General features: G+C 35.9%; 1 protein-coding gene across 1 annotated transcript; it reads right to left on the bottom strand.

The window, feature by feature from the left end:
- Positions 1 to 582: 582 nt before the first annotated feature.
- LOC116883622 (prolactin-8A9) lies at positions 583 to 6,299 on the bottom strand. Its single transcript, XM_032884812.1, has 6 exons — positions 6,240 to 6,299; positions 4,751 to 4,926; positions 4,008 to 4,046; positions 3,070 to 3,174; positions 1,926 to 2,105; positions 583 to 920 (listed from the first exon to the last, which is right to left on the bottom strand). The coding sequence occupies exons 1-6, from the start codon at positions 6,268 to 6,270 to the stop codon at positions 732 to 734; spliced, it is 720 nt and encodes a 239-aa protein (XP_032740703.1). The 5' UTR covers positions 6,271 to 6,299; the 3' UTR covers positions 583 to 731.
- Positions 6,300 to 21,488: the final 15,189 nt, after the last annotated feature.

Below are 21,488 nucleotides of genomic sequence, written 5' to 3'. Positions count from 1 at the left end.
TTGGTTTTGAACCTTGTACAGGGAGATAAGGATAGATTGATTTGCATTCTTCAACATTCTGATCTCCTGTTGAAACAGCATCATTTGTTGAAAATACTATCCTTTTTCCACTGCATGGTTTTTGCTCCTTTGTCAAAGATCAAATGACCTAACTGATATTTACATTCTAAAAGCATTTTTTTTTTCAAAATAAGCACTTTGGAAATTTCAGGAATGAATTCAGTGTATCTTTATCATGTTCAGTCTTATGTCCTTCCCTCTAAGTCCTCTTGAGGCTGTGGAATCAGATTTCAATTATATTGTATTGGCTATGCTTTCATTTTTATGATTTCCTAAGGACATTCTCAATTTCGTGAAGCATAAAAAATTATATTTCTGATCCAGATATGTGAATTAGTAAGTTTTACCCTTTGATATTAATAACTTGACTCATCACTTTTCTGTGAAATAAATTGTGACTTTATTGAAGTAAATTTTAACTTTATTTGCAAAATTAACATCTATTGTTTGTGATATATTTGATTGGGGCAACCTGCTTTCCTTGATATATATTCTATTCAATGAATAAAAGATGAAGAGGCCTTTAATATTTGGAAATTTCTAAAGAGAATGCTTTTATTTTTTAAAAAGAAACCCACTATACTCACACATGGATTCAAAAGATATACAATTAAAAGAAACTTCTCAGCAATGGTCAACTCAACAACATTTCCAAAGCAGACAGTGTAGACTTAGCAATCTTTTCTAGTTATGTGACACTTCAGTGTTCTAAGATAAAATAGAATGTAGTATGTTTCATCGTATATGCATTTGGAAAGATTAAACATTGCCAAAAATTTAGAATCTTTGTTACTTGATTTTAAGAATGAAAGATGTTCCCAGCTGGGAAATTCTTCCTTCATCTCTGCTGTAGGATAGACCTAAAAATCAAAATGATAATCAGTTACTTGTTGCTTATATTGTTAGTGTTCCTTTCTCCTGTGCTCAGTCAGAGAAATACATTCAGAAATGTGCTGCTTTTATCAAATTTCTGGATTTTCATATATCTAAACCAAGAGACTCTCAAACAGTCACACTTCTAGTATTTGTGGAAAAGATTCAAATGCATTTTTCTAATATATAAATAATCACAGAGGAAGTATGCCTTTTCCGAAGCAGAGGAAATGTAGAAAATCACTATTTGATTCTGGGCCAATGGAAGAACTCATATCAGTTACTCACTCAGGAAATTATTACATGTCCTTTCATATGTATTTCACAGAAGCTGATATGTACTACTTACTATCATACTAAACCCAACCTTGATGAGGTCCATGTATGAAAATCTCACATGTGATAAGGATCAGATGGTGATTTAATATGCAGACTCAAGAGATTCCTGTGATCAAAGACCACAGCTCTTTTCATCCAACCAATAAAGGTATCCTCTAAGTGCCTAAGAGAAACAGCTATGTTTTATTTGGGTCACCAGGGAGGGAAGAGATGAGAAGCATCTGAAAAGGATGGAGATGCCCACAATGTATTCAGTGGTTCTGAAACTTACTTTTATTGTGACCCTTTAATGTAGTTCTTCATGCTATGGTGAACCCCAACTATAAAATTACTTTCATTTTTGCTTAATAACTGTAATTTTCCAAATTTCTGTAATTGTAATATAAATATCTGATATGCAGATATCTGTTATATGATACCTGTAAAATTTTCATTTGTCCCCCAGAGGCCTCATGACCCTAAGGTTGAGAAACACTGTTTTATAGGAAGAAGACCACTGTTTATCTGAACAAGACCAGATATTTATGTTTCATTCTGGAAAGATGACATATTTCCAAATTCTGTTGTTGTTGCTGTTGTTGTTGTTGTTGTTGTTGTTGGTTTAGACATTCAACTTCTTTTAAGAATGAGAATAACTAATGGGAAATTCTCACCTTGGTGAGTATCCACTTAAGGTCATCCAGGAGTTCTCTTTTGTTCTCTTCAATATCTGTGGCTTTTGAGAGGATAGTTTCAGGGACATCTTGCATGGCACTCAATTCAATCACTAGATGGTATAGAGGGCTGATCCAGGCACCCACAAAATTGATCAGCATTTTTAAATATTTTTCGGTCTGAGAAAGAGAATAGAACCATTTAATTAAGTAAGTTGAGTATAGTATATTTGTTACCTGTAACCTTAGTGTAAAGAAGCTGAACTGAAACACATTTTTACTATGTGTATAAGACACATGTAAAGAAGTTACATAGTTTGGAAGTGTAACATTTAAACAACTGGTGTATTTTCTACAAAGTAAAACAAATTGTAAGGCTTATCACATAGCATTTTCCTGAGGTTAGTTCATAATATTTTCTTCACCTTATGCAATTTGAAGAGCTTCCTTTCTAGCAAGAAATTTATTATTTGGTTATCAATTTGTAAAACAGGTCTTCCTGGTATTCAATAGGAACAAATGTGGTTTGACTCATGATGAATAGAGGCAGGGGAAAATGGCTAAAATAATTTTCAATAAGAGATTCATGTGGACCATGTATAGGGGAAGAACTATATCACATCCTAAAATAGAACTGATATGAATACAGACTTTCTCATCATGAATTTGAACATTGTTGCATCCAAAGTATAAAGTGATGGGTAAAAATAGAAATAGAACCAGGACAGAATTGAAAATCAAGACGGGGGGCAATGTTCAGAACATAGAAATCCACTCTCCAGAACACATTAGCAACAAATAATATATACAGTCATGTTGTTATCACTGATGGAGGTGTGGGTAAAAAACATAGAGAACCAATTTAATGAAAAACCCTTAAAATAACTCTAAGTATAATTTCAATGGCAAATCATTCCTAAAATACCATTCTATAAATGATGTAATGAAGCATTGCTATACTGCAATTATTTTATTTTATGTATAATTTATCAATACTATTTTGTGATTATTTTCTATATTTTATCTTCATTTTCTGTGTATATATGATTATTGTATCTATCACAATGTGCGTAATAATTGAAAGTACCACAAACTCAATGTATTGCTTCTTGAGTTCAGTGAAAAACAAATGAAGAAAACTCACTTCATCTGCATGCTCAGTTTCCCCATCTGGGGAGTTTGAGAGAGTCGAATGGCAGTATGTTCCAGCTCTGACAGCAGTCTTATCCTTCCTAATCAGTTTTGAGTTCTGCAAATAAAACAAACAAAAAAAAGCAGAGTTTGGAAATAATAGATAACTTCATGACCAGAATATTAATGCATTTTAGAGTATTTGTAAATTTTAACAATATGTAGTTCATAAAGTACAGATAGTAAAAATTAAGAAATTGCCTGTCATAAAATTCTGTGGTCTGTTCATTGTACTTGCAATTTAACTTGGCTTTTCATTAACTTTTGGATATTTAACTGCTTCCTCTCTTACTCTTTGTTCTTCTTTACTTTCAAAAGCTACTCTATGGAAAGCAGACGCTGAAAGGAGTAATTTTTGAAGAACTAAGTGATTTACTTATCACCATTGTTTAGCATTTTAGCATAAAGCTATTCAGCATATTTATTAATCTTCCTATTTTCTGTCAATAGCTAATGATATTCCTTACCCAACAACAAAATTATAAATTTATTAATTTAACATTAAAGAATATAGCTGTGCACATTTATAATGGTTTTAGAATGAAATTGTGTTTTTTTGTTTCACAAAATTTTACAGTAAATTCTATGTTAATTCAACATCAACAAAATGTAAAAGTATTAATTAATACCATGTATTAGATTAGTCTTTGTATGGTTAATGAAATATTTAATTTACTTAAATATCCACTTTAGAATATCTTATTTATTTCAAATAATTACCTTAATTCATGAAAGGTTAATAAATAATTGTGAGGGTTAAGAAGTTGAAAAGCTGTCAGTTTGGAATCATTATATAGTATACAAATACTATATAATGATTTCTCATCTAAAGTCTTATAATTGACATGAGACTATTATTGGAAAGTAGCTGAAAATAAGTGAGGTACTTACAAGAGCCAAAAATTGTTCAGATGAGAATTGATTGCGATACTGAGTCATTTTAAAGGGAGAAAAATAACATCTAATCAATAAAATTATGACCACATGTTTATTACAAACAGCGAAACAACCTTTTGATGACCATATAATGAAAGTTTGCCTGCTCCCATAATTCCTTTTTTCTGATCTTAAGAAATTACAATTACCATGAAAGGAATGGATACATTTCTACTCCTGTTATAATAGTGGACAAACTCTTATCACTAAAAATCTTTAAACCAAAATTTTTAGTATTAATGGCCTTCATGCTTGATTTTTATTCTTTCTTTCTTTCTTTCCTTCTTTCTTTCTTTCTTTCTTTCCTTCTTTCTTTCTTTCTTTCTTTTTTACCCTTTTTGCCTCCTCACATGTTTAACTCTATCTCTGTTACAAATATATACTTCACTGTAATGAGCAACTTCTACAGTATGTACCTGCAGTGTGTTAAATGACCATAACCAATGGAAATTCATGAGTCTGAATGCAAAACTGGAAAATAAGTGTTTTTCCAAAGTCACATTTTAAAAGTTTCTACTGTAGATCACTTGTTTTTATTTTTAATAAAGAATATATATTAATAATATTAGATTCTATAAAACTTCATGACACTTTTCAATTGGCTCTGTCCCTGTTTCACTAGTTGAGGCATCTTTTACCTATGAGGTTGTATTTTCTGATATTTGAGTCCTGATTAGTATAAAGTTTGAGGTACTTACAAGCTCTGTATATAATTGGTCAGCAAGATTACGGAGGGTTTCAGCTCGCTGCATGGCACTGTTAAATGTTTCCACAATGGGGTTCCAGCAGCCACCCTCTTCCGCAAGACATGCAGGAATGGATGACGCTTTCTCCCACAGCAGCATGTTTGAAACCACAAGCATCAGGAATGTGCCTGCAACATAGAAAAAAAAAACTTAGAGATGATATATTAACCTGAGTTTTCCTAGGCCCAATTGATTCAGGAAAGTAGTATCTGGCCTATGATTTTTTTAGGTTTTTTTGTTCGGTTGGTTTTTCTGTTTGTTTGTTTGTTTCTCTGCTTTGTTTTGTTTTGTTTTGTTTTTCAGCCTGTCTTGGTATTCAATACCTGGAATGTCATATAAAATCACACTAAGTGCTTAGGGATGTAATCAAATTTTTCTGAATAATAGTTTGAGAAGCAAGTGTTTTTATGTTTTTTGTATTGTTTCAGAAATGCTTCTGAATTTTAGAAATGTTTTAACTTAAAAGTAGTTCTATACTTGTATTTTAACTCATTTTAGGCAGTTTAGTGTATTTAGAAATTAAGCTAATTTTCTGTTACCAAATTCCTGCAGAATACGTAATTTTTAAACTTCATGCTTGATGTCAGTGTTTTGGATATTGATGGGACAGCAATATCACAGTTTACCTTTTTGTTTTCTCTCTACATTTGTCAATAAATAAAACCGTACTGATTACTAACAACAATAAGAGATGTTGTCCAATATATAATGTCAGCTTAGAACTAATAACTTATAATAAATCTCCACCAGAGAATTTTTCATTAAAAACATCAGATAAGTCTCTTAAAAAGTTATCTGCCTAGTAATATTGTCAGTAGATTAGATTCTCTTAATGTAATCTGAATATATTTATAATGGAAAAGGTGTACATGATCAAATCATTTTTCTGATGGCTTATTGTTGGCTAAGACAGAAGTCAGAACACCAACCACAGTACTTTTTACTCACAATCATAATTTTGTTTCTTCTGCCTTGAGATAAGATTAATTAGATCCCCTGATTTTACACCAGTTTTGGAAACTGGAAAACACTGTCAATTTGAGATGTATTCTTTGTTCTGGAAGGTATTTTATGCATTGCAAGTTGCTTAATGATTCCTATCAGTTTTACTCGTCTGATAAAGTAATATTTTCCTCCTTCTCTCTCTACAGAAGGTATCTCAGACTTTCTTTGAACATTACTATATGTCACAAGTTGAAGGATGATGAGAATTATTAATCCAATTGTCTCTTGTCCCCTTGCACAATTTCTTTCAAGAAAAATAATTTTAAAAGATAATATGAAGTCTATGCTGAATTTTTGTCTGGATAATCAATGAATAAACATCTCTTCAAACCAGGTATAACAGCAAAGATTCCAAAGAAAGAATCTCATTAGAACAAACTCACAGAACCACTGTATTGAATAGTTTTGCTGAGACAAAAAGTGGGGGTTTACTTACAGAAGTGAGCTTGACTCAATGGCAGCTCCATCACTGAGGAGATCCTAAGCAGAATTTCTGCTTCACTGGAGTCATAAATTCAGTTAGTTTCCTGTTCCTATATATTCTAGAAGATAACTCCAAGGCATGCATAGCTATGTGACAGCAAGAAGTCATGTACAGAAACAGTCATTTGTGAAAAATGTCTTTCTAACCCCAGGGAATGTTAACTGTTTAATTATTACATGTGTCTGGGTGGTTTCTCTTTGCTAATTCCCACATGTTGCTTCTTGTGTAAATTATTTCTGGAATCTCTAAAGTCATTCTCAGCTGCCTGATGACAGATGATCATATCAGACCATGAGGAAATTGGTTCTCATGATTATTTCCCCTTCCTTAGGATCTTACATTCTTTGTTTTATCTTTTTTCTAATCTTTATGGAAAGAGAGCAATTCTTTATTGAATATTTGACCACCATGCCAAAGCATTAGTAAGTTATCCATAGTGTTATGAATTTACCCTGAAGACTGTTTCTCTATGAACTAAGCTGACAATTATAGTAATCTGCATGATTAAATTAGGTATTTAGAAGTCAGTCTGAAATGAATCAGAAAAATTTAACACAAAGACTCCATTAACTTCTCTCTAGGAAGTATAATCTCTCAAAAATTATTGGGCATTCCTTTAAAATAACAAATATAAGGGTTTTTTTTTCTCAAAATAGCTCTTTATTCTGTCAGAAGTTTGTTAAGTGTACCAGTTACAATTGTGTCATGATCATCCTAATGAGCACAGTTTACATACTTGTTTCTAGTATTAGCACTGGTGAGAATTCTTCAAACGCCAACTCTGTAGTGGCTCCCAGATAGTCAACATTGATGGATCTTCTAACTTAATGACAACAAAATTTCCTCATATCATTGAAATAGAGTACTTGATGCCAAAAAGCTTTGGCAAATATTTTATGTCTAATATTCATTTAAATGGTGATACCACTAGAAGAATGATGTGATGAATTGCAGAAGCCTGGCTGGACAATATCTCTTGAGAAATAAATTCTGATCTACTTTAATCCACATCTCAGAGATTTAATTCAACAAGCATGGTTCTCAGAGTCCCTGAGGTTAGGAATGTGAATGGAAATATGCAACCTTGCTATTGGGAGGTAAGGGGTACCCTCTAGAATGTACCAGAGATCTGGGAATGAGAGACTCTCAGGAATCCAAGGGAGGGGACTTTGGTGACATGCCCAAAAGTAGGGAAAGGGAACTTGTAGAGTCCTCCACCAATAGAAGAAAGGCAATCAAGTGGAAGTCTGGAGTTGACATCCCACTTTTAAAAATTCCGACACCAAATTTTTTCTATCCAAATGATCTTCAGGGACTTCAGTTTCAGGAGGAAAAACTGAGGGAAAGCAAATCCCATGACTGCAAGGCCTGACACTACTACTAATGCTGTGGAGTACTTACAGACAGGAATCTTGCATGGCTGCCCTCTGAGATGTCAAACAAGCAGCTGAAAGAATCAGATAAAGATACTTAACACAACCAATGGACTAAAGTCAGGGACTCCTGTGATTGAATTAGGAAAAGACTTAAAGAATCTGATTACATGGGCAATCCCATAGCAAGACCAGCAGTGCCAACTAACCTTGACCACTGAGATCTCTCAGACACTGACACATCAACCAGACAGCCTAAGGTATGTATGTAGTACAAGGTCCTCCATATATAGCAGAGGACTGTCTTGTCTTGTCTCAGTGAGAAAAGATTGGCTTAGGGAGTAGGGAGACATGGAGTGGGTTAGGGTTGGGGTTGGAGTGGTGGGAACATCCTCTTTGAAATGGAAGTGGGGTGGGGTGGGGTGGGGTGCAGGGATGGATGAGGAACTGTGGGAGGACAGACCACTAGGGAGGTTAATGACTGAAATGTAAAAAATAAAAGTAACAAAAACAAAACAAAACAAAAGAATATATGGCTCTCAGGAATTCCTTTTCCTACATGTACTTAGACTCTGAAAGATTCTTTTTTTTTTGTTTCCCTTTTTATTAAGTTATTTTATTTATTTACATTCCAAATGGAACCCTCATACATAGTCTCCCCTCCCTGAGTTCATGATCTCATTTCCCTTCCTCTTTGCTTCTGAGAGGGTGTTCCCTGACTCACCCACCCTAACTATCTACTCCACACATCATTACACTTCTCTAGTGCATCAGATTTCTACCAGTTAAGCATATCCTCTCACACTCAGTCCAAAGAATGCACATCTCTGCTACATATGTGCCAGGCACTATTGTCCAGCCCATGTATACTATTTTGCTTATGGCTTAGACTATGGGAGCTCAGAGGGGTCCAGGTTAGTTAAAATTGTCTCTCTGATTCTGCATCCACATGGACATTAGTCACAAGGTGTTAGACAGCGTGAACAAGCCTTGAGGTTATATGAGTTGTTTCTTACGAAGCATAAGACTGTGTCGAGTAACACAGAGACAGTCATTACTTCTTTTGCAAGCTTCTAATCTAAAGACAGCCTTCTGTACTGTTTAGGCTGCTTCACTTCAGACTGACATATGATCAGTAAGAGGTGGCATCTTATTAAGGGCCAAGAGGGAGCAAGGCCAATTCAGATCTGCTAAATGTGTTGTCACTTCAGAACTCTTCCAAATTTCAAAAATCCCTTGATTGATCTTATGCTCTCTAGGTGTTTATCTTTCAAGAATGTTTTAGGAAAGGACTCTGGCCTGGGTTAGTAGTTTCCTCACAGACTCTCCTAATCTCAACAATACTAGTTTATCATAATTTTCATAACCTCAAACAGATCACTGCAAACTTGATACACAGAGTATATCTTTTTGCACATCCACCCTCAAGATTACTATCTACATCAGAGAATTGTATACTGAGTTCTCAATGAGGGAGAATTAAGTACCTACAGCTAGAGCAATCTGTTTCATTTATACATTCCTTGATCTAGCTCCTTATATTACACTCTTGGATTTTCCCCTAGTGCTTTTAGATAGCCACGAATTCTACTCTACTTAGCAAATTAATATGAGCCGTTCCTTGAAGATTCCCTTCAGATGTCCTTGGGTCTTCTTTAATATCCAGTCACTTCTTTAATTTTCTGCTGAATCACGACTTGCAAGAAGATAATATACAAACTCTCTAGTCACAGTTTTTGAGTTATCTCTTCTAATAAAGGGAATGTATTTTTCCGTAAGGCAGACGTTCCGATTAAAACTACCTGATAAAAGCCAGAGGGGTTATTACTGATATGCCTAAACATATGTTTTCTACTTGATTCTCCATTTACTCAAAAGGAAGATAGTTTCATCAGTTGTCCAACTATAATGCTCAGTGGAAAGTTGGATTCTCTTCTCACCTATTTGTCTTCTGAAAGCCTTTTATGGGTTTGGATTCTTAATTCTCTAACTAGGTTTGGGTATTATTTTTCTGCTATGTATTTCCATTCTAGATTTTGTAAACTTTGCAGTATATCTAATAAAAGCATATGTTCCTGTGCCTGTGCTCCTTCTCTCTGTCTTTCTCTTTCTCTCCTGCACACACGTGTACAATTATATATATGCACATATACACACAAACATATTCATGCATAAACACAGTGAGAAATGTAATCTCTAAGTGCAGTCCACATTCAAACTAAAAACAGAAATGTATCCTAAACTAAACTTTAAAGACAAAAACTTTACAATCAGAAATAGCTCTCATATTTTCCCACTTACAGGTCAGCACAGGATGCTCTTAATTCCACTCTATTGGTTTGAATTTTCTTGTTTCTATATGTGGACGCTCTGCAGTTTTTGAATGCACATTAATAAAGAGAGAAGTTGAAGTGATTTTTCAAGGACCTCAGACCCTTATTAAGAAAGTGAATATAAGGACGCTGCCTGGTCCTTGGGCAGGTGGAGTTTACAGGTTAACTATTGGATTTACAACTTATTTCACTTAACATATGCTTTCAATTTTCATGCATATCAGAATGTATAAAAGTTTTTATCATCTTCCTGGTTGCTGCCTCCGCAGAGAGCTCGTGGGCAGCACCCCGCGAGCAAACTTGAGCCTCGGGACCACAGGTAAGACCAACTTTTCCGCTGCAAGAGACCTGCCTGGTGAACTCAGGACACACAGGGGCAGAATTCCTCTAGAACAGGGCACCTCCTGTGTTTACTGGGAGTCCCACAACCACGGATCCCGGCCCGCAGCAGCTCTCTGCTCCCAGACCCCATGGGAGAGAGACCTCACCGCCTGGTCAGGTGGGCACTCCTGAGGCTGCAGAGCAGAAGAGACCACCAACACTGCCCAGCCCTGCCCACGTCCCTGGCCCAAGAGGAAACTGTATAAGGCCCTCTGGGTTCCTGTGGGGAGGGCCCAGGAGGGCAGGACCCCTGCGCCTGAGACACCGGGCCAGAATCTGAAGGAAACAGACCGATAAACAGTTCTCTGCACCCAAATCCCTGTGGGAGGAGAGCTAAACCTTCAGAGAGGCAGACACGCCTGGGAAAACAGGAAGAGACTGCACTCTGCACACATTACTGATTCCAGAGGAAAACACCAAATGCCATTTGGAACCCTGGTGCACTGAAGCTCCCGGAAACGGTGGCGCAGGCCTTCCTGGTTGCTGCCGCCACAGAGAGCTCATGGGCAGCACACCGCGAGCAAACTTGAGCCTCGGGACCACACGTAAGACCAACTTCTCTGCTGCAAGTGACCTGCCTGGTGAACTCAAGACACAGGCCCACAGGAACAGCCGAAGACCTGTAGATAGGAAAAACTACACACCCGAAAGCAGAACTCTCTGTCCCCATAACTGGCTGAAAGAAAACAGGAAAACAGGTCTACAGCACTCCTGACACACAGGCTTATAGGACAGTCTAGCCACTGTCAGAAATAGCAGAACAAAGTAACACTAGAGATAATCTGATGGCGAGAGTCAAGCACAGGAACCCAAGCAACAGAAACCAAGACTACATGGCATCATCGGAGCCCAATTCTCCCACCAAAGCAAACACGGAATATCCAAACACACCAGAAAAGTAAGATCTAGTTTCAAAATCATATTTGATCATGATGCTGGAGGACTTCAAGAAAGACGTGAAGAACTCCCTTAGAGAAACACAGGAAAACATTAATAAACAAGAGAAGCCTACAGAGAGGAATCGCAAAAAATCCCTGAAAGAATTCCAGGAAAACATAAATAAAACAAGTAGAAGCCCATAGAGACTAGAGTCCAAAAATCCCTGAAAGAATTCCAGGAAAACACAATCAAACAGTTGAAGGAATTAAAAATGGAAATAGAAGCAATCAAGAAAGAACACATGGAAACAACCCTGGATATAGAAAACCAAAAGAAGAGACAAGGAGCTGTAGATACAAGCTTCAACAACAGAATACAAGAGATGGAAGAGAGAATCTCAGGAGCAGAAGATTCCATAGAAATCATTGACTCAACTGTCAAAGATAATGTAAAGGGGAAAAAGCTACTGGTCCAAAACATACAGGAAACCCAGGACTCAATGAGAAGATCAAACCTAAGGATAATAGGTATAGAAGAGAGTGAAGACTCCCGGCTCAAAGGACCAGTAAATATCTTCCACAAAATCATAGAAGAAAACCTCCCTAACCTAAAAAAAAGAGATACCCTTAGGCATACAAGAAGCCTACAGAACTCCAAATAGATTGGACCAGAAAAGAAACACCTCCCGTCACATAATAGTCAAAACACCAAACGCACAAATAAAGAAAGAATATTAAAAGCAGTAAGGAAAAGGTCAAGTAATATATAAAGGCAGACCTATCAGAATCACACCAGACTTTTCGCCAGAAACTATGAAGGCCAGAAGATCCTGGACTGATGTCATACAGACCCTAAGAGAACACAAATGCCAGCCCAGGTTACTGTATCCTGCAAAACTCTCAATTAACATAGATGGAGAAACCAAGATATTCCATGACAAAACCAAATTTACACAATATCTTTCACAAATCCAGCACTACAAAGGATAATAAATGGTAAAGCCCAACATAAGGAGGCAAGCTATACCCTAGAAGAAGCAAGAAACTAATTGTCTTGGCAACAAAACAAAGAGAAGAAAAGCACAAAACACAACCTCACATCCAAATATGAATATAACAGGAAGCAGTAATCACTATTCCTTAATATCTCTCAACATCAATGGCCCAACTCCCAATAAAAAGACATAGATTAACAAACTGATAAGTGCCTTCTCCAAAGTTGACCATATAATCAATAACAAAATGGACTTCAAGATATACAAGAAGATTGAAATAATCCCTGGCATTCTATCAGATCACCACAGAATAACATGACATTCAATAACAACAAAAACAACAGAAAGCCCAAATATAGATGGAAGTTTAACAATGCTATACTACCATATAATCAATAACAAAATGGGCTTCAAGATATACAAGAAGATTGAAATAATTCCTGGCATTCTCTCAGATCACCACAGACTAAAATGGCATTCAATAGCAACAAAAACAACAGAAAGCCCACATATACATGGAAGCTTAACAATGCTATACTAAATGATAACTTGGTCAAGGAAGAAATAAAGAATGAAATTAAAGTCTTTTTAGAATTTATTGAAAATGAAGGCACAACATACCCAAACTTATGGGACATGATGAAAGCAGTACTAAATCGAAAACTCATAGCTCTGAGTGCCTCCAAAATAAACAGGAGAGAGCATATATTAGCAACTTGACAGCACACCTAAAATCTCTGGAACAAAAAGAAGCAAAGACACCCAAGAAGAGTAGAAGTCAGGAAATAATGAAACTCAGGGCTGAAATCAACCAAGTAGAAAAAAAAGACATATAGAAAGAATCACAGTACCATGAACTTCTTTGAAAAAATCAACAAAATAAATAAACCCTTAGCCAGACTAATGAAAGGACAAAGAGATAGTATCTAAATTAACAACATCAGAAAAGAAAAAGGAGATATAACAACAAAACCTGAGGAAATTCAAGAAATCATCAGATCCTACTACAAAAGCCTATATTTAACAAAACTGGAAAATCTGGAGGAAATGGAAAATTTTCTCTACAAATACCAGGTACCAAAGTTAAACCAGGATCACATAAACCATCTAAACCACTCCATAACTCCTAAAGAAATAAAAGCTGTTAATAAAAGTCACCCGATCAAAAAGAGTCCAGAACCATATGGGTTTAGTGCAGAATTCTATCAGACCTTCATACAAGACCTTACACCAATACTGTCCAAACTGTTCCACAAAAATAGAAACAGACAGGGCACTACCAAATTCCTTCTATGAAGCCACAATTTCTCGTATACCAAAACCACACAAAGACCCAACAAAGAAAGAGAACTTCAGACAAATTTCCCTTATTAATATTGACACAAAAATACTCAATAAAATTCTCACAAAGCAAATCCAAGAACACATCAAAATGATCATCCTTTCATGATCCAGTAGACTTCATCCCAGGGATGCAGGGATGGTTGAATATATGGAAATTTATCAACGTCATCTACTGTATAAACAAACTGAAGGAAAAAAAACACATGATCATTTCATTAGATGCTGGGAAAGCATTTAACAAAATTCAACATACTATCATGATAAAAGTGTTGGAAACATCAGGAATTCAAGACCCATACTGAAACATAGTAAACAATGTACATCAAACCAGTAGCTAACATTGAATTAAATGGAGAGAGACTTGAAATAATCCCACTAAAATCAGGTACTGGACAAAATTGCCCAATCTCTCCCTACTTATTAAATATCGTACTCAAATTCCTAGCCAGGACAATCAGACAACAGAATGAGGTCAAAGGGATGCATATTGGAAAAGAAGATGTCAAAATATCACTATCTGTAGAAATGTTAGCATAGTTAAGTGACCCCAAAAGTTCTACCAGAGAAATACCAGGCCTGAAAAACAACTTCAGCAAAGTGGCTGGATATAAAATTAATTCAAACAAATCAGTAGCTTCCACCCAAAGGAAAAACAAGCTAATTAAGAAATTAGGGAAATGACACCCTTCACAATAGTCCAAAATAATATAAAATACCTTGAGGTGACCATAACCAAGCAAGTGAAAAATCTGTATGGCAGAAATGTCAAGTCTATGCAGAAAGAAATTGAGGAAGATCTTAGAAGATAGGACTCCCATGCTCATGGATTGGCAGGATTAATATAGTAAAAATGGCCATTTTGCCAAAAGCAATCAATAAATTCAATACAAGTCCCATCAAAAGCCTAACTCAATTCTTCATAGAGTTAGAAAGTGCAATTTTCAAATTCATTTGGAATAAAAAATAAATCCCAGGATAGTGAAAACTATCCTCAACAACAAAAGAAATTCTGTAGGAATCACCATCCCTGACATTAAACAGTATTACAGAGCAGTAGTGTTAAAAAATTGTATGATATTGGTACTGAGACAGACAAGTAGACCAGTGATATAGAATTGAAGACCCAGAAATGAAGCCACAGACCTATGGTCACGTAATCTTTGACAAAGGGCATAGAACATTCCAATGGAAAAAAGATGGCATTTTCAACAAATGGTGCTGGTTCAACTGGAGGTCAGCATGTAGAAGAATGAAAATCTATCCATTCTTATCAACCTGTACTAAGCTTAAGACCAAGTGGATCATGGACCTCCACATAAAACCAGACACCCTCAAAATAATAGAAGAAACAGTGGGGAAGAGTTATGATCACATGGGTACCCTGGAGATTTTCCTGAATAAAATACCAACGGCTTACACTCTAAGATCAGGAATTGACACATGGTACCTCATAAAATTGCAAAGCTTCTGTTAGGTAAAGGACACTGTCATTAGGACAAAATGGCAATCAACTGATTAGGAAAATATCTTTACCAATCCTACATCTGACGAGGCTAATGTCCAAAATATACAAAATAACTTTGTTAAGATATATTAGAGCCTGCAGAGAACCAGAGAACCGAATCTTTTTAAAAATGGGGGCACAGAGTTAAACAAAAGAATTCTCAGCTGATAAATATTGAAAAATTAAAATTTTCAGTAACTTTATAAATATCCTTGGTGATCAGAATTATGAATAAAGACACAGGCATTCACCTTTTTGTTTAAAAACAAGCCTAAGATCAAAAGTTTAAGGTAACAACAGATACTAAGGATATGGAAAAGAACATCTCCATTGTTGGTGGCTTTGAAAACTGGTACAACTACTCTGGAAATCAGTCATGAGGTTCCTCAGAAATTTGGGCATTGCACTGAGGACCCAGTTATATACCTGGGCATATACCCAAAAGATGCTCCAACATACAACAAAGACACATGCTCTATTATGTTCACAACAGTCTTATTTATAATAGCCAATAGCTAGAAAGCACCCAGGTGCCGTTCAACAGAAGAATGGATACAGAAAATGTGACACACCTACACAATGGGCTACTACTCTGCTATCAAAAACAATGACTTTATGAAATTCATAGGCAAATGGATTGAACTAGAAAATATCACCCTGAGTGAGGTAACCCAATCACAAAGAACACACATGGTACACACTCACTGATAAGTGGATATTAGCCCAAAAGCTCGAATTACCCAAGATACAATAAATAGACTACAAGAAGGTCAAGAAGAAGAATACCAAAGTGTGAATGCTTCACTCCTTCTTAAAAGGGGGAACAAAAATAACCATAGGGCAGGATATGGAAGCAAAGTCTTGAACAGAGTCTGAAGGCATGGCCATTCAGAGCCTTCCCTACATGTGACCCATATATATATATATATATGTGTGTGTGTGTGTGTGTGTGTGTGTGTGTGTGTGTGTATACACATATATATATATACACACATATATATATATATACACACATATATGTATATACAGAAACTGGATATAGATGTCTCCTGAGAGTCACAGCCAGAGCAAGCATGTGAAATACAGAGGCAAATGCCAGCAGTAAACCATTGAACTAGAATGGGACTCTGGTTGGAGGAATTAGTGAAAGGATTGAAAGAGCTTGCAGCCCCATAAGAACATCAATTTCAACTAACCAGAGCTCCCAGGGACTAAACCACTTCTCAAAGAGTATACATGAACTGACCCATGGCTCCATCTGCATGAGTAGCAGAGGATGGCCTTGTTGGGCCCTTAAGAAGGAGAAGCCCTGGGTCCTGCCAAGGTTGGACCTCCAGTGTAAGGGAATGTTGGGGGGGATGATAAGGGGAGGAAAACTTTATAGAAGAAGGGGAGGGAGAATTTGTAGGGGGCTTATGAACAAGAAACCAGGAATGGGAATAACATTTGATATGTAAATAAAAAATATACAGTAAAAAATAAAATACATGCCAAGCAACCAGAGCTTCCAGGGACTAAGCCACTACCTAAAGACTATACATGGACTGACCCTGGACTCTGACCTCATAGGTAGCAATGAATATCCTAGTAAGAGCACCAGTGGAAGGGGAAGCCCTGGGTCCTGCTAAGACTGAACCCCCAGTGAACTAGACTGTCGGGGGCAGGGCGGCAATGGGGAGGGTGGGGAGGGCACACCCATAAGGAAGAGGGGGAGGGAAGGGGATGTTTGCCCGGAAACCGGGAAAGGGAATAACACTCGAAATGTATATAAGAAATATTCAAGTTAATAAAAAAAATCAAAAAAAAAAATACAATTTTAATAGGAAAAAACAAACATATCATTAATCAAAAAAATAATCTCTCTATAGTAGCATTTCCATACATAGGAACTCAACTCTTCACACTTTGGCTTCTCCCTCACTTGTCCAGGCTCTTCCCACATGCAGGCTGCACACTGTACCTCAGAGGCTTATATATTCTATATTCTCCACATATACCTTACTCCCTCACTTCAATATTTGTTTACTTGGTTTCTTTGGGAATTCTTGGTGTTCATAGGAATGTAGAAAAATGTCAGTCTTGAAGACTTGCATAGCACCCCTACATGATAAATAGAAACTTAGTATTTGGATGTCACTTCAACAGGCAAATGACAAAAGGTATCAGAGATACTTTTCTCATCTCTGAGTTAGTAATTCATCTAAAGGGTCTATTTTTAAACCAAGTTCATTTTTCCACTTCTGAGTCACTAACTTTCTTCATGAAATTCCTAATCCCATTTTGATCTTTCTCTAGAGAAGGAAGATTTATCATTTTCTTAAGTCTGCTCTGGGACTGGAAGCCATGAAAGCAGTAGAGTGATTCTTTTCCCTTTAGTAAGGAGTTTAGAGATAGCACATGATTACTTGATCTGACCTTTGTGATAACACAGAAAAGCTTATGCATTAGTTAAGTAGGAAGAGTTGGTCACTCTGTGTTGTCTAGAATAATATTTTCTATGCTTCTGTAAACCATCAAGTCTATTTCTCTACTTCTGTGGAATCCTGTCTAGAATGACAGCCATAAAATTATAATATTAGTAATTGCCAACTACAGGCTAACTACAAAAGTCATTTTTATCTATTACTAACAGAAGGAGAAAAATATTTTGAAGCAGCCTAAAATAATGCTTCTCCTTATGGACCTTTTATCAATAAGATTAAAAGTTTATAAAGTTAACTGCAATCATTGACAGCTCAGCAAAGAGCAGAAATGAACTTTCAAAAGAAAGAGTCAAACATTTTGAGCAATCCTGTCTAAGAGCTTCCTAGATCCACATTATCATAACATCATTCCCCAACTATATTTTCTTTCTTAAAGATAGAAAACCTAAATCGAGATTTATATTCCACAATTTCCATGGAATTAGAATAAATCATAGGTTTTTCCTTTTTACAAAACCATGGCAATGGAAAATGCTCAGCCTTTCAGGGGAATCCAAAGATCCCTCCGGTAATCTCTTCTGGGAGCTACTTCAGTTCCAGAAAGAGAAAATTAGGCTCCAAGCATAAGAATGTCCCCTTTCCTAGGTAATTATGTACCATACAGTAAGCATCCAAGGAATTTGCTATGTTACTTCCAACTATGTTATTAAAAGAAGTTACTGTGATGAGACTAAAAGCAATTTTATAAGGTAGTTTATAAAACATAAAGAATTGAGAAAGTGGAGGTTAAAGATTTCACTGTTACCTTTGACCAGGTTTAGAGAGACCTGTCATTGTTTCTCTCCCATAACTTCATCTAATTAAATGACCAGAAATTGTTATTCTCTCTCCCTCATCCCCTCTGCTCCTCCTAAAAGCTAATTAAAACAAAAAAGTAAAGAACTAATGAAAAAATACCAAAAGATCATCTCTTCTTCCACCCCATAAAAAATAAAACAAAAAATGATTAAACTAAACTGGAAAATATGTTTGTGTTGGCTATTTCCCTGGCATAAAGCCTGACCTAGTGTATGATTATAAAACCCAGTGATACTTCATTGGAGAAAATTGATTTTCCCTTTCCCTATCAGAGTCATTGCTTTCCCTCCGAGCTGGGGAAGGAACCCAGGGCCTTGCACTCCCTAGGCAAGCGCTCTACTGCCGAGCCAAATCCCCAACCCCCAGATACTGCTTTCAAATATCAACTTGGTTAAGGTTGGGATTTTATGTTTTCGTCTCCTTAAATATCAGTGCTCCGAAGTATGAAGAAACTAAGAATTACTTTTAAAGAAATATATACCCAATATTGCTACGCAACTGGTACTTTCTAGAAGAGTTCACATCCCTTACTACTAGTTTATCTCTTTGACTTCCATGATAAGTGGCTAGGCATCTGCTTAGATAAGGAATATTATCATGAAATATTAGAGGATAGACTGTGAATATGATTATTGATAAAATTGATGCTTAGTATTTGACTCATTTGCTTTAATCTCAACACAAAAATACCATTAACTTCTATATTTAGAAATGTGGAGAAAGTTCTCACTTTTACGTATAAAATATTTTATGTACAAAAATAGCAAATTTTGTTGTAGGTCTTGTTATGGATTACTATGTATCATAATTCTACAAATAAAATTTTTAAAAATTTTATATCAATTTACTGCCTAACTAAATGAAGTTTATATTCTATTTTTGGTGTACAAAGTTCTTTTCTTTTTCATAATGCTCACTTTTATCTATGATTTTCATTAATGGCTTTTTGCAATAATATTTTATTTGGCATTGTATGTTGTTCAGATTCTTTGGGTTTTTAGTTTATTAGATTATTATAAGTAACATTTTCAGAAATATATCCAAATAGCAATTATATCCATCTGATTTCTCTGGGTAGTAGATTTTATTTCCTTTTCCAGTAGTCTTCTGACTGGCATTAGAGAAATGATCGTTTCCAGTCTTATTTAATCTCTGTAGCTAATAAGGTTTTTTGCCACATTTTAGGAATCCCTCTTGTTTTTCAATGTGATATTCATTTTTATTTCTCCTACCATCTTTTCGTTTTTTCTTAATTTAAATTGGATATTTTATTTATGTACATTTCAAATGTTATCCCCTTCGCCGGTTTCCACACTGCAAACCCTCTATACCATCTACCTTACAAAGCTTTGTGGGGTATTGCAGCTAATGTCATCCCCATGGGGACCTGGAAAGCTCTTGCTTTCCTGGCATATGAGATGGTCTGGTTGCTATTACCGGTTCCCCATCTGCTATCAGTACAGACTTCTGTTCAATTTCCTGACAATCTGTACATTTTCTCATCTCCTTCCATACCTGATTCTGCCCCTCTTTTCCCCATTACCCTACTCTATTCCTCCCAAGACCCTCTTGCCCTTTACTTTCCTTGATTATTTTATTCCTTCTTCTAAGTAGTACTGAAGTATCCACTTTTTGGTCTTCCTTCCTTTTGAGCTTCCTGTGGTCCAGGAGTTGTATCATGGATATTCCAAACTCTTTATCTAATATACACTTCTCTGCAAGTACATATAATGTGTGTCCTTTGAGAATGTGGGTATAATCTTCACTCAGAATGATATTTTCTAGATCCCTCCACTTGCCTGCAAATTTCATGAAGTCAGTGTTTATAGTAACTGAGAAATATTCCATTGTATAAATGTACCACATTTTCTGTATCAATTCCCCTTTGAGAGACATCTGGGTTGTTTCCAGTTTCTGGCTATTATAAATATGGCTACTATGAAGATAGTAAAGCATGTGTTCTTATTACATGTTGGAGCATCTTTTAGGTATATGCCCTGGAGTGGTATAGCTGAGTCCTCAGGTAGTACTATGTCCTATTTTCCAAAGAACCACCGTACTGATTTCCAGAGTTTTTGTACCAGCTTACAATCCAAACAAAAATGGAAAAGTGTTCCTCTTTCTACATATCCTTGCTACCATCTGCTGTCACCTGAATTTTTGATCTGAGCCTTTCTAACTGGGGTGATGTGGAATCTAAGCATTCTTTTAATTTGCATTTCCCTGATGACTAAAGGTGGTGAACATTGCTTTAGGTGCTTTTTGGATATTTGAATTTCCTCAGTTAAAAATTCTCTGTTTAGCATGTTTCTTTTTTTTTTAATAGAGTAATTTGGTTATCTGGAGTCTAACTACTTGAGTTCTTTGTATATATTGGACATTAGCCTCTCTATCAGGTTGGAGGACTGGTAAAGATCTTTTACCAATATGTTGGTTGCCATTTTTTTCCTATTGAGGAGGTCCTTTGCTTTATAGAAACTGTGCAATTTTATGAGGTCCCATTTGTCAATTTTTGATCTTATAGCATAAGCCTTTGGTGTTCTTTTCATGAATTTTCCCTTCTGCCAATATATTCAAGGAATTCCCTACTTACTCTTTTATTAGATTCAGTGTATCTGGATTTATATGGAGCCCTTGATCCACTTGGACTTGAACTTTGTACAGGGAGATAAAAATGGATCAATTTGTATTCTTCTACATGCTGATACCCAGTTGACCCAGGACCATTTGTTGAAAATGCTGTCTCTTTGCCACTGGATGGTTTTAGCTTCTTTATCAATGATCGATTGACCATAGGTGTGTGTGTGTTCATTCCTGGGTCTTCAATTCTATCTATTCCATTGATCTACCTGAATATCTCTGTACCAATTCCATACAGTTTTTTCTTTTTCTTTGTTTTTTTTTAAATCAATATTGCTCCATAATACAACTTGAGGTCAAAGATGGTGATTCCCCCAGATGTTCTTTTATTGTTGTTAATAGTTTTTTTTGCTATCTTAGTGTTAATCCAAATGAATTTGACTATTGGCCTTTCTAACTATATGAAGAACTGAGTTGGAATTTTGATGGGGACTACATTGACTCTGTAGATTGCTTTCAGCAAGATGGCTAT

Source organism: Rattus rattus, chromosome 14 (assembly GCF_011064425.1).
Source record: "Rattus rattus isolate New Zealand chromosome 14, Rrattus_CSIRO_v1, whole genome shotgun sequence".
NCBI classification, from domain to species: Eukaryota; Metazoa; Chordata; class Mammalia; order Rodentia; family Muridae; genus Rattus; species Rattus rattus.
This window is presented reverse-complemented; position numbering and strand designations above follow the sequence as displayed.

Bases quoted from the DNA above. Each gene is read 5' to 3' on its own strand.
- LOC116883622 (XM_032884812.1), bottom strand. From the start codon at position 6,270: ATGGAGCTGCCATTGAGTCAAGCTCACTTCT. The intron at 4,927-6,239 runs GTAAGTAAACCC...TCTATGTTGCAG, and splicing joins ATTGAGTCAAGCTCACTTCT to GCACATTCCTGATGCTTGTG. The intron at 921-1,925 runs GTGAGAATTTCC...TTTGATTTTTAG, and splicing joins TTAAGTGGATACTCACCAAG to GTCTATCCTACAGCAGAGAT.